General features: G+C 41.0%; 1 protein-coding gene across 1 annotated transcript in view; it reads left to right on the forward strand.

Annotated features, from left to right (window-relative positions):
- Positions 1 to 13187, forward strand: part of PRSS12 (serine protease 12) — a 76409-nt gene that overhangs the window by 61758 nt on the left and 1464 nt on the right. The window contains 1 exon segment of the mRNA XM_006065083.4: positions 11156 to 11436. Within this exon segment, the coding sequence (XP_006065145.4) occupies positions 11156 to 11436 (281 nt within the window).

A 13187-nucleotide genomic window follows, 5' to 3' on the forward strand; every position in this document is an offset into this window, starting at 1 on the left:
TGAAAAGACAACCCTCAGAATGGCAGAAAATAATAGCAAATGAAACAACCAGAAAAGGATTAATTTCCAGAATATACAGGCAGCTCATACAACTCAATACCAGAAAAACAGCCAACCCAATCAAAAAGTGGGAAAAAGACTTTAACAGACATTTCTTCAAAGAAGACAGATGGCTAACAAACACATGAAAAGATGCTCAACATTGCTCATTATTAGAAAAATGCAAATCAAAACTACAATGAGATATCACCTCACACTGGTCAGAATGACCATCATCAAAAAGTCTACAAAGAATAAATGCTGGAGAGGGTGTGGAGAAAAGGGAACACTCGTGCATTGTTGGTGGGAATGTAAATTGATACAGCTACTATGGAAGACAGTATTGAGATTCCTTTAAAAACTAGGAATAAAACCACCATATGACCCAGTGATCCCACTCCTAGGCATATATATACCTTGAGGAAACCAAAATTGAAAAAGACACATGTATCCCATTGTTCACTGCAGCACTATTTACAGTGGCTAGAACATGGAAGCAACCTAGATGTTCATCAAGAGATGAATGGATAAAGAAGTTGTGGTACATATACATAACAGAATATTACTCAGCCATAAAAAGGAACGCCTTTGAGTCAGTTCTAATGAAGTGGATAAACCTAGAACCTATTATACAGAGTGAAGTAAGTCAGAAAGAGAAAGATAAATATCGTATACTAATGCATATATACAGAATCTAGAAAAATGGTACTGAAGAATTTACTTACAGGGCAGCAGTGGAGAAACAGACATAGAGAATAGGCTTGTGAACATGGGGGGAGGGGAGGAGAGGGTGAAATGCATGGAAAGGGTAACATGGAAACTTCCATTACCATATGTGAAATAGACAGCCAACCGGAATTTGCTGTATGGCTTAGGAAACTCAAACAGGGGCTCTGTATCAAACTTGTGGGATGGGGCAGGAGATTGGAGGGAGGTTCAAAAGGGAGGGGATATATGTATACCCATGGCTGATTCATGTTGCGGTTTGACAGAAAACAACAAATTCTGTAAAGCAATTATCCTTCAATAAAAAATAAATACATTAAAAAAAAAATAAATGACAACCTTAATACCACCAGTAAAAAAGAAAAAAAGACCAAAGTTACAGTTCCAGCTCCCCCAACTGGTCATTGTTTCACTTTGTGGAGATTATTTTAATAATTTAATAAATAATTATTATAATTAAATAATAAGTAATAATTTATTTATAATTATGCTGTTGCTAAGTCGCTTCAGTCATGTCTGACTCTGTGTGACCCAACAGATGGCGGCCCACCAGGCTCCCCCATCCCTGGGATTCTCCAGGCAAGAACACTGGAGTGGGTTGCCATTTCCTTCTCCAGTGCATGCAAGTGAAAAGTGAGAGTGAAGTCACTCAGTCATGTCCAACTCTTCACGACCCCATGGACTGCAGACTACCACACTCCTCTGTCCATGGGATTTTCCAGGCAAGAGTGCTGGAGTGGGTTGCCATTGCCTTCTCCAATTTATAATTATAAATAATAATAAATATAATTAAATTAAAAAATAATTTAATAAACAGCAGCCTCAGTTTTCTCATCTGTAAAATGAAGTCAGTAATGTTCCACAGCAAGGAACAAATGATCTGCAAAATATGTAAAGGTTTTTTATACTGTAAAATTAAGAATAAATGTTGGTTGTTATTATGGGAGGGTTCAAAAACAGGAATCAAAGATTATTATTAACAAAAGTATAGAATCAGGATGGTTTCATCCCACTGACTATTGGAGAAAAAGGTAGGAAAAAGCAGAGAAACTGGATTCTTTGGCTAAGAATTTAAGTGAAATAATTCAGTACGTTCAGTTTAGATTTTCCTCCTCTTGCTCAAGACTCCTTGTCTTTCAAGTTGATCTCTCTCTGCTAAAAGTTATAGACCTTGGGGTTCAAGGCTTAGAGTATTAAAGTAGGGAAATTGTCCAAAAATTCCACTTGAGGTTGAAAACTTTGATCTGACTTTTGAGTTCCCTCAAAGGTTTTTTTTTTTTTTTAAGGTACATGTTTGGGTTTGTTTGTTTAAAGGTCATTATTCCTCTCTTGGCTTGCTCCTTCTAGATTATTGCTTCAAGTCAGTAATCATCTCATTTGTGTTTATTAACTAAGTGTCTAATATATTACTTGGCACAAACAGACCCCCTAAATGATGGTTACATGATGAAAGTGGGGGATCAGTTGCCAGACAGTGGATATATTTAAGAATGTTGGACCCTTTAGAAGATGGTGGTATTTTAAACCTAGATCAATGGATAATTCCTTCCATATGTCATTCTGAATTTCTTCCCATTATCTGCACAGTATAAAATAAAGACAGTTGATTAAAAAGCAGAGGGGCAGTTGATGATATGCAGCATTCTGACTTGCTTTGGATAGAATGCAAGACTCTTAATGTTAATAGGGAGAAATCTGTTTTGCAAAGGTGTTATGCATCCATCGGAGAAGGCAATGGCACCCCACTCCAGTACTCTTGCCTGGAAAATCCCATGGATGGAGGAGCCTGGTAGGCTGCAGTCCATGGGGTCGCTAAGAGTCAGACATGACTGAGCGACTTTACTTTCACTTTTCATGCATTGGAGAAGGAAATGGCAACCCACTCCAGTGTTCTTGCCTGGAGAATCCCAGGGACAGGGGAGCCTGGTGGGCTGCTGTCTATGGGGTCACACAGAGTCGGACACGACTGAAGTGACTTAGCAGCAGTAGCAGTATGCATTCATCTGACTTGGTCTTTTGTTTTGAAGTGCCCAAGGAGGCTACAACTCACATCTTTATTACAATAAGTTTTTTGAAAGCCAGTGATTAGAGGACAGTGACCAGTGGTTAGAACAAACTCCAAATTTTGTCTTCTGGGTTCAGGGACTTTGGATTAAAACAACCTTCTTTTAATCATCAAAAACTCAGAAATGTGCAAAAATAGAGAATTTTCCTCTGGAATTGTAGACACTGTAGTATAGAAGGGGCTTCCCAGTTGGTGCAGTGGTAAAGAATCCGCCTGCTGATGCAGGAGATGAAAGAGACATGGGTTCAATCCTTGGGTTGGGAAGATCCCCTGGAGGGGGAAATGGAAACCCACTCCAGTATTCCTTTTTTTTTTTTTTTCTAATATACATATTTTTATTTATTTGGCTGCACTGGGTCTTAGTTGTGATACGTGGGATCTAGTTCCTCGGCCAGGGATTGAACCTAGGCCTCCTGCATTGGCAGTGTGGTGTCTTAGCCATTGGACCAGCAGGAAAGTCCCCCACTCCTGTATTCTTGCCTGGAAAATTCCATGGACAGAGGAGCTGTCAGGCTACAGCTCATGGGGTCACAAAGAGTCAGACACGACTGAGCAACTGAGCACACACACAGTACACTGTAGTGAGGAAGCAATGTGGTTAGCTTCTGAGACGTTCTCTTCCTTCTAAGGGCTTCCCTTGTGGCTCAGCTGGTAAAGAATCCGCCTGCAATGTTGGGAGAGAGACCTGGGTCGATCCCTGGGTTGGGAAAATCCCCTGGAGAATGGAGAGGCTACCCACTCCAGCATTCTGGCCTGGAGAATTCCATGGACTGTATAGTCCATGGGGTCGCAAAGAGTTGGACACAACTGAGCGGCTTTCACTTCACTTTCACTTCCTTTTAAATTCTTGGGAGTCTAACTTAAGGCCCACTGGGAGGGGACCTAGATTTTGTATTTTGAAATTAGCTCTCTCACACCCTTTTCCTTTCCGTTTGTATTTCTACTGCTTTAACTATCAGTGAAAAGTCACTCAGTTGTGCCCTACTCTTTGCGACCCCATGGACTCAGCCTACCAGGCTTCTCTGTCCATGGGATTTTCCAGGCAAGCATACTGGAGTGGGTTGCCATTTCCTTCTCCAGGGGATCTTCTGGACCCTGAGATCAAACACTGGTCTCTTGTACCTCAGGCAGATTCTTTACCGACTGATCTATGAGGGAAGCCCAAAAGCCAAATTTTCTTTTCTTTAAAATCGCTCAGTCGTGTCCAGCTCCTTGTGACCCCATGGACTATATATACAGTCCATGGAATTCTCTAGGTCATAATACTGGAGGGGGTAGCCTTTCCCTTCTCCAGGGGATCTTCCCAACCCAGGGATTGAACCCAGGTCTCCCGCATTGCAGGTGGATTCTTTACCAGCTGAGCCACAAGGGAAGCCCCAACTATAGTTTCTTATTCATGGGGCCTTTTTTGGTGGCTAATTCTTGCAGTGATAATATGGGCCAGTGCTCTTGAACAGCCATTCTGAACAATACAGCATAGATTGCTCTCACCATCTGTGTTATTTTATGCTATAGGATGACAGTTTCTTAAATGTTTATTTTTTTGGCTCTGTAGAATATTCACTCTTTTATGTAATCCTCATATCAGAATAATCTAGGAATGATGGCCTGAGGATGATGAGATCAGAACACAATTACTCATATCCACCATCCTGTTATACTCATTTCCTATAGCGTCTCTATATGATAAAGGTACTTCATTGGCAGGCTGACAAAATTTTAGTAATCCAGCTCTGTGTTCATAGCTTTCACATATTATGAGGTGTCCAAAACATTCTTTTATGCTAACAGGGGTAACTGAGGTAGTTAGTGAATCACTGTTTAAAGGCCTTCTATCCCATTTTTCACATTTTTCCTAGTGTTAATAGGAATGCAACATCCCATTGGCAGTTTGAAGCAGAAACCTGGATAAATAAGGTTTTTGTTTTGCAATTACCCTGTGAATTTTACACAATACAAATTGCTTGCTTTTGCTATTTCCTATTTTAAATAATTATTCAAATACAATAAAATGACCCTCTCTCTGTGGTAGTATGGGAATATAATTGAGAGAAAAAATCCTGAATGTTAAACTAATTTCTTTTAATTGCTTGTTCTGATAACAAACACCATTTTGAAGGAAAGAATGTACTTCAATAAAAGGATTCTTTTATTTTTGTAGTTCTGCAACAAATTTGATTTTATCACGAATTATAGCTTGACCTGATTTTATCTTTTTGACTGTTTGCCTAGAGACACTATAGCAGCTGGAAATTGTCAGAGACTAGTGCGCTGAAAATCAGAAATATCTTGATTATTAGAGATTATAAAGATGAGGCACAGAAGTAATGGGACTTACTTTTTAAAAACAAAATGTGTCCTGTACTTAAACCTGTGTTCCAGCATGACCTGGAACATGGTAGAATTCTTTAAGAACAAGGTCTTTGGTGATGTACACAATAGCATCAATCATGCTAAAATCATTTCCTGAACACACACCACATGTGTATAAGGGCAGTGAAAGATTTTACAGAGAAGGTCACTTCTCCGTGAGCAATTGGAATCATTCACCCAAGCAACTTAGTCCGCCACTTTTTGACTTTCAGACAGCAGACAAGGACAGATTCTAGTAGCAGCAGATGTGTAAAGTCTGATGTAAAATACTGTCTTTTTGAATAGATAAATCTATAGAGAGAATACACATAAAATAACCCTGCCACCCGAATTAATTCTTCTCTTTTTAATTCTAGGAATTTTAAACTGTTAATTCTAGAATCTCAGAAAAACTGAAATAGACCATCTGCCCTGTCTTAGATCCTCTTTTGCTCAAACTTGTCTAGGAATTTCATCCAGTTTTTATCTGAGGGGGAGTGGAAGGCATTTCAGCAAAGCAAACAATTGAATAGCGTGTCAGCCAAAATCTGAAATGTTTGTTTTAGAAGCAGTTTTGAAAATAATCTATCAAAATAACAAAAGTTCAACTAGAAATACCTTAAAGTACATTGAGAAAGAGAATTCCTTGAGAAGTTTTCTTGAGAAGTCTAGAACCATAGAAAATGCTTTCTAAGCCCAAAACTATACTGGTAACCTCAGCCAAAGTGTTATCTGTAAAGTATATAATCATACCCACTAGGAGAGGTAACACTGGAGACAAATATTTGGCTAGCAAACTAATCCAGTCTTATGTCAGATGATCTTTAAATTCCAAGCATAAATCTATTCTAAGAATAACTGGAGTGAAAGGAGTGTGGAAATCACTTCTTGGGTTTAGCTGGCCCATTTCTTAAATCAGGATTTTAAAAGTATACATACTAATAAAGAACTTCATTTTAACAAGAATGGTGCATTTTTTCCTTCTTGTCAGGTAAAATATTTTGTTTTTATTCTCAGTTTAATATCAACTCCTGATTGGTGAGCATATTAATTTGGGGGTATACTCAAAAATGGGCTTCCCTGGTGGCTAGGCATTAAAAGAAGCCACCTGCCAATGCAGGAGACATAAGTTCTATCCCTGGGTCGGGAAGACCCCCTGGGGAAGGAAATGGCAACTCAGTCCAGTATTCTTGTCTGGAGAATTACATGGACCAGAAGCAGGCTACAGTCCATGGGATCGCAAGAGTTAGACACGACTTAGCGACTAAACAGGAAAATACATGCTAAAATCTCCCTGGTCTGAGAACAGCGTCTGTGTATGGAATGTGTACATGTTCATGTGATTGCAATCTATTAGCCATCTTTTAGGAGGCTCACTTCATTTCAGTGAAATTCCAGGCATGAAGGGACGGGAGTTAAGCCGGTGCCTCTCAGTCTTTGTTTTGGTGGTTCTCTAGTCCTGCTGTGAATTTGGATCACCTGTGGTCCTACATCAGCTCTGTTGATTTTATGTTCTCAGAGTGTGTGTGGCCTGGACATTTGTAGTCTTAAAAGTGGTACAGGTGGTTCTCATGAACAACCAGCATTAATGAGAACAGTAGATCTTCGTGGGGATCTTTGTTTATTTTTCCAAAGAAATAAAAACTGTGATGATGTTGTTACACCATAGCAATTGGTGTGAGATATCTCTTTCACTTCATTAATTTAGGGATGAGAGTGTATGTGTGTGTCTTCCAAAAGAAGTAATTTAGCATATATTTTTATTAAGAGCTTTCTCTGTGCTGACTTCTTTGCTCACAGATGTGAGCATAACATGGCCTTACACTCAGGGAGCCTTTAACAGGGTAGACCTGACATCTTAGCAAGTCCTAGTGTGTGTGTGCACACTCAGTCACCTCAGGTGTGTCCAATTCTTTGTAACCGCATGGACTGCAGCCCACCAGGCCCATCTGTCCATGGGATCCTCCAGGCAAGAATAAGCCATGCCTTCCTCCAGGGGATCTTCCCAACCCAGGGATCGAACCTGTGTCTCCTGCGTTGCAGACGGATTCTTTACCACTGAGCCACCGGGGAGCCCAACAAGTCCTAGAAGCTGTTGTAAATGCTCTGACAGTGCTGTCGGGAGTGTTCAAAGGAAGGCTGGGGCAGCTTTCTGGGAGGGCAGGAAGAGTGTCCTGGATCTTGAAACTTAGACGTTAAAGTCAGTTTTTGCCATTTTAGGGTGAAGGAGGGGGGAATGATACTGCAAATAGTTTGAATAAAGATAGGTTTGTCAGACTCCTCTTCAAGCCACTAAAATGACTGTGGCCAGAAGTGGTATCAGAGTGGTGGACAAGGGCCATTCTTGGATGGATTTGTGTATTACCGAAGGAACTTGAACTTTATTGTGTAGACAGTCGGGACCCCTTGAAGGGTATGCAGAAGAGTAGTTATATTACCAGATATTTCTATCTGGCTATTTCTATTTCACTCTGGCTGCAATGTGAAGGATGGCTTGAAAAGTTAAAACTTGAAGTAGTGATGCAAGGATTATTTTAGCTAAGTGTCAAAGCCCTCTTTTGAAGAACAGAAAATATTGCTGCAGTAAAAAAAAGTCTGGCAACAATATTTTCTGTTCTTCAAAAGAGGGCTTTGACACTTAGCTAAAATAATCCTTGCATCTAAAAAACCTACATAAATATGTCCTACGTTCTCTAAAAATTTAGCCAGTGAACAAAGAAACAGGACATGGAAATTTATTTTTTAAATATCCCAGTCTTAAAGTCTTGGATAATCTTGCCTTCATGTGTCACTTCATGCCTGGATTACTGCAACAGTCTGCTAAATGGCATCACTACTTCAAGTAGGTTGTGAGCCACAAATACAAATCATATATGTAACTTTAAATTTTCTGGTAGCCACTTTAAAAGATCAAAAACTAAATGGGTGAAGTTAATTTTAATGATATAGTTCATATAACTTAGTATATCCAAAATATTATATAAAAATTGAGATATTTTATATTTCTATTATCTACAGAAACAATATATTTTATATTCTTTTTCATACTAAATGTTTGAAATCCTGTGCACATTTTTACTTTTTTTATAGCAAATATTCACCACTATATTTCTTTTTTAAAAAATTATTTAATTGGAGGCTAATTACAATATTGTGATGGTTTTTGCCATATATTGACATGAATCAGCCATGTGCACGTGTCCCCCCATCCTGAACCCCCTCCCACCTCCCTCCCCACTCCATCCCTGTGGGTTGTCACAGAGGACCGGCTTTGAGTGCCGGGCTTCATGCACTGAACTTGCACTGGTCTATTTCACGTATGGTAATATACATGTTTCAATGCTATTCTCTCAAATCATCCCCCCCACCTTCTCCCACAGAGTCCAAAAGTCTCTTCTTTACATCTGTGTCTCTTTTGCTGCCTTGCATATAGGGTCATCGTTACCATCTTTCTAAATCCCATATATATGCGTTAGTATACTGCACTGGTGTTTCTCTGACTTACTTCACTCTGTATAATAGGCTCCCATTTCATCCACTTCACATCTCATTTTGGACCATCCACATTTCAAGTGCTCTGATAGCACCTGTGGCCACTGCCTCCTGAGCTGGATAGTGAAGCTTGAGAGTAATTTCTTAAATTCCACTCCAGAGATACAGGCAACCTTTTGGCAGCACGTTCAAGGATGCGGTGACAGTTAATCACTTGGGACTTTTCTTTAAAAACCTGTATATTAATGAGACATATTGAATTTTATAATACAACAGTATCAATACACAGAAAGTAGAAATGAGTTATTTAAATATCTGATTATTCTTCATGACTATTGCTTTTTACAGTTTCAGGATGTGAAATAATCCTAAAGTTTGAAGTGGAACCCACAAGAAGTCTAAGCACAATATGTGAAAAGCCTTCTGTACTTTAAAGACATGTGATAATTTAAGGTTCAAAATGGAGAATTTCAAGGAATCGCAGGAAATTGTTAGTTTCATACATCACTAGTAGGTGATCATCTTTGTTGCATTGTTCAGGTTTTTGAGGTGACATAGTTACAAAAACCACTTTACATATTGAAGTGTTGTTGTCAGAGCCCTACTTAGGGCTATTAGAGTCTTTGAGTGACTTTTAACTCCGTTGCTGCGTGGGCGTGTCTCTAGTGGCAGTGGGCAGGGGCCACTCTCTAGCAGTGGTGTGCGGCTTCTCGTGGTGGTGGCCTCTCTTGTTGCGGAGCACGGGCTCTAGAGCGGGATTCATGATCGTGGCCTGGGGCCCCAGAGCACAGGCTCAGCAGTCCAGGTACACTGGCTTGGCTGCCCCCAGCATGTGGGGTTGTCCATCTTCCTGGACTAGGGGTTGAACCCCTGTCTCCTGGGTTGGTAGGTGGATTCTTTACCACTGAGCCACCAGGGAAGTCCTGTTGAGAATGTTTTAAGTAGCCACAGAGAAGTGGGGGCTTCCTAGGTGGGGCTAGTGGTAAAGAACCCATCTGTCAATGCAGGAGATTTAAGAGACACAGGTCTAATCCCTGGGTTGGGATCTCCTGGAGGAGGGCATGGCAACCCACTCCAGCATTCTTGCCCGAGAATCCCATGGACAGAAGAGCCTGGTGGGCTACAGCCCATAGGGTCACAAAGAGTCTGACACGACTGAGGTGACTTAGCACACATGCACAGATGGAAGTGAACAAGGTGCTGTACTCTTCAGTGAGAAAGAGGAAGTGATTAGGAGGTGGACTGGATCTTGTATTGTAGGTTGGTGGTTCTCAATGGGGGACAGTTTGCACCATAGGGAATATTTGGCAATGTCTGGAGACATTTTTGGTTGTTAAACTTGGGTGCGTGTATGTGAGTGTGTGTGCAACTGACATCTAGTGAACAGAGAGGCCAGGGATGCTTCTAAACATCCCACAATGCACAGGACCCCCCTTTACATTAAAGAATAATCTGGTCCCTAATGTCAGTAGTGCTGAGCTTGAGAAACTGCTTTAGGTAGATGTATCAGAATCAAGGTATGTTGGCTGAAAAACAGGCTGAGACCTATCAATTGAGTAAATATTATGCTTATTTTTTATGTGAGTAGTTCCTATGGAAAAAAGACATTTCATTAAAAATCTGCATTCATTCATTAAATCAACCAATGTATGCTGCATTTCTACTTAACTGGCGTTGCTATACTAGATGTGTAAGAGTCATCAGTGAACACAGATAACTAACCCTGCCCTTGAGTACCTTTAGTTTAAGCAGGGCGAGACAGAGAATAATAAATATAAGTAAACTAGATAGTTTGTTAGAAAGTAGAGTTTTTTAAAAAGGAAAAAGTAGAGCAGAGAAGGATAGTGGGAGTGCTGGGGGAATGGAATGACAAGGGAGGGCTGTAATTTCCAATGAGCGTCAAAGCAAGTCTCACTGTCTGAACAGAGATTTAAGAGATGAGAGCATACAATGAATATATGTTGCCTGAAGATAACAGTTTTGGTTTACATTCAGTTCACAGGAAAGGGGAGTAAAGTGGATTGTGCTAATTAAGTGATCTGGGAGATATGGAGTTAGACCAGACAGGGTTTCTGCCCTCATGGAACTTCATGGGAAAGTCACCATCTTGGAAATGACAGAAAAATGATGACAGCAAAGGCAGGACTGAAATTTTGCCCTATTCCATTCGCTCCTGTTTTGATCCTTTTTCATGGTGGGAAAATGACTGGTTAGTGATTACTTTCCATTCATCTTCCACATTTGATCCTTCTCAGAAAACAGATAGTAACCTGGGTTAAACAGTGAAATGAATGAAGTAAAAACATGAGTAGGAGACAGAGAGCAGTGGGGTCAGAGAAATGGAAAGAAAGGGGAAACTTACAAAAGGAGTTAATGATTTGGAAGAAAGGGTTACAAGTATCTCTATTAAGCTTCCTGGCAGGCAGTGACCAGCTTACAGTGTTTGAAACAAGCCTCCCATGAGCTCTCTCTGCCTCTCAGGTACGGTAACAGTACTAGGAACTACGTGGTTCGGGTTGGGGATTATCACACGCTGGTGCCGGAGGAGTTCGAAGAAGAGATCAGAGTTGAGCAGATCGTAACCCACCGGCTCTACCGCCCGCACAGCAATGACTATGACATCGCCCTGGTTAGGTTACAAGGACCAGAGGAGCAGTGTGCCAGGCTCAGCAGCCACGTTCTGCCGGCCTGCTTGCCGCGCTGGAGAGAGAGGCCACAGAAGAGAGCACACAACTGCTACGTAACGGGATGGGGAGACACAGGTAACGGAAAACCCAAAGAAACAGTGAAGATACGGCCATCCATCTTCTGGATTACCCATTTGGGTGTGCAGTGGGTTGTTGTTCAGTCACTAAGTCATGTCTTTCTTTCTGACCCCATGGGCTGCAGCACGCCAGGCTTCTCTGTTCTTCACCATCTCCTGGAGTTTGCTTAAACTCATGTCCATTGAGTCGGTGATACCATCCAACTGTCATCTACTCTGTTGCCCCTTTCTCCTCCCGCCTTCAGTCTTACCCAGCACCAGGGTCATTTTCAGTGAGTCGGCTCTTTGCATCAGTGGCCAAAGTGTTGGAGCTTCAGTTTCAGCATCAGTACCCCATTCAGTACAGTGGGTAGCAACTAAAAGGGGGTTCAGGCTTAGTTGTTTGGAAATTCCGCCAAGTGTGAGATGCTTGCATGCAACTTGGATTCCTATCCTAAGGGTACTATGGTTTCCATTAGGACGTAGACGCTCCCTTAGGACTTGGGCCTGGCTGTCTCTGTTTGAAAGTTTTCCCAGATGACTTTGATGTAGCTACCCCAGCAAATGGAGAAGGAAATGACAACCCACTCCAGTATTCTTGCCTGGAGAATTCCATGGACAAAGGAGCCTGGTGGGCCACAGTCCATGGGGTTGCAGAGTCTGACACTACTGGGAGACTAACACACACATGACCCAGAAAGGGCTTTGGTATTATTATTTTTTTTTTTTTTTGTAATGGAGCCCTTTATTGAACTAAATCTTATGGAGATTTTTAAATAAAGAACAGCCAAAAAACAAAACAAAGCTGCTGAGGTTCAAGAGGAGGGATCCACCCTACTTGGGTTTCTCCTTCACCACTCTCCCCTTCCTATTCTTCCCACAGATAGTGTTCAGCTTATGCTCTTCTCAGGCAAACAGCTTTCTGTATTGTCTTGCTAGATCTCAGGAGCTCAGGGGTAAAGAATCCCCCTGCTAATGCAGGAGATGTGGGTTTGATTCCTGTGTCAGGGATATCCCCCCTGGAGAAGGAAATGACAACCAACTTCAGTGTTCTTGCCTGGAGAATCCCATGGACAGAGGCGCCTGGTGGGCTATGGTCCACGGAGTCACAAAAAATTGGACATGATGTCCTAAACAACAGTGCTTGCTCAGGATAGTCTTTGAAACAGAACTCTTAAGTCTTGCCTGGTACTCGCCTGGATCAGGTACTTGATTCAGAAATGACTGTTGAATAAGGAGAAACGATTGGGCTGACTACTCTGCATTAAAAGTAATTAACACTGTTAACTGTACTCTTGAAAACAGCATCCAATACATATTTCTACAGGTGATGATTTCAATAAGGTTTTACCTAGTAAATTTATTATATTTCAGTGTTCATTTTATCCATTAAATCTTGGCTTTAGACTGGGAGTCCATGGGGTCGCGAAGAGTCAGAAAAGACTTAGCAAGTAACACTTTCACTTTCTTTAGATTCAACACTATTTCATAGCAGCAAAATGTAGAAACACCTGTAGCAGATACAGAATACTGGGACCAATCCTGAGAGAAGCCATAAAAAATGGAAACATTTCCTGGATGATGTAATAAAATCAGGTCAGAGTAAATGCTTTCTCAAGGAAACACAGCCGAGCTGTGATGCAAATCGAAGATTAAAGTGTAGGTGTTAAAATTACTTCTTCAGGGAAAGTTCAGTCATCTTCCTTATGACACTACATCTAAACAGAGGTAACACAGGACGTAAATTTCACCAAATGATTTTATTATGCA

The sequence above is a fragment of the Bubalus bubalis genome, chromosome 7, assembly GCF_019923935.1.
Source record: "Bubalus bubalis isolate 160015118507 breed Murrah chromosome 7, NDDB_SH_1, whole genome shotgun sequence".
NCBI classification, from domain to species: domain Eukaryota; kingdom Metazoa; phylum Chordata; class Mammalia; order Artiodactyla; family Bovidae; genus Bubalus; species Bubalus bubalis.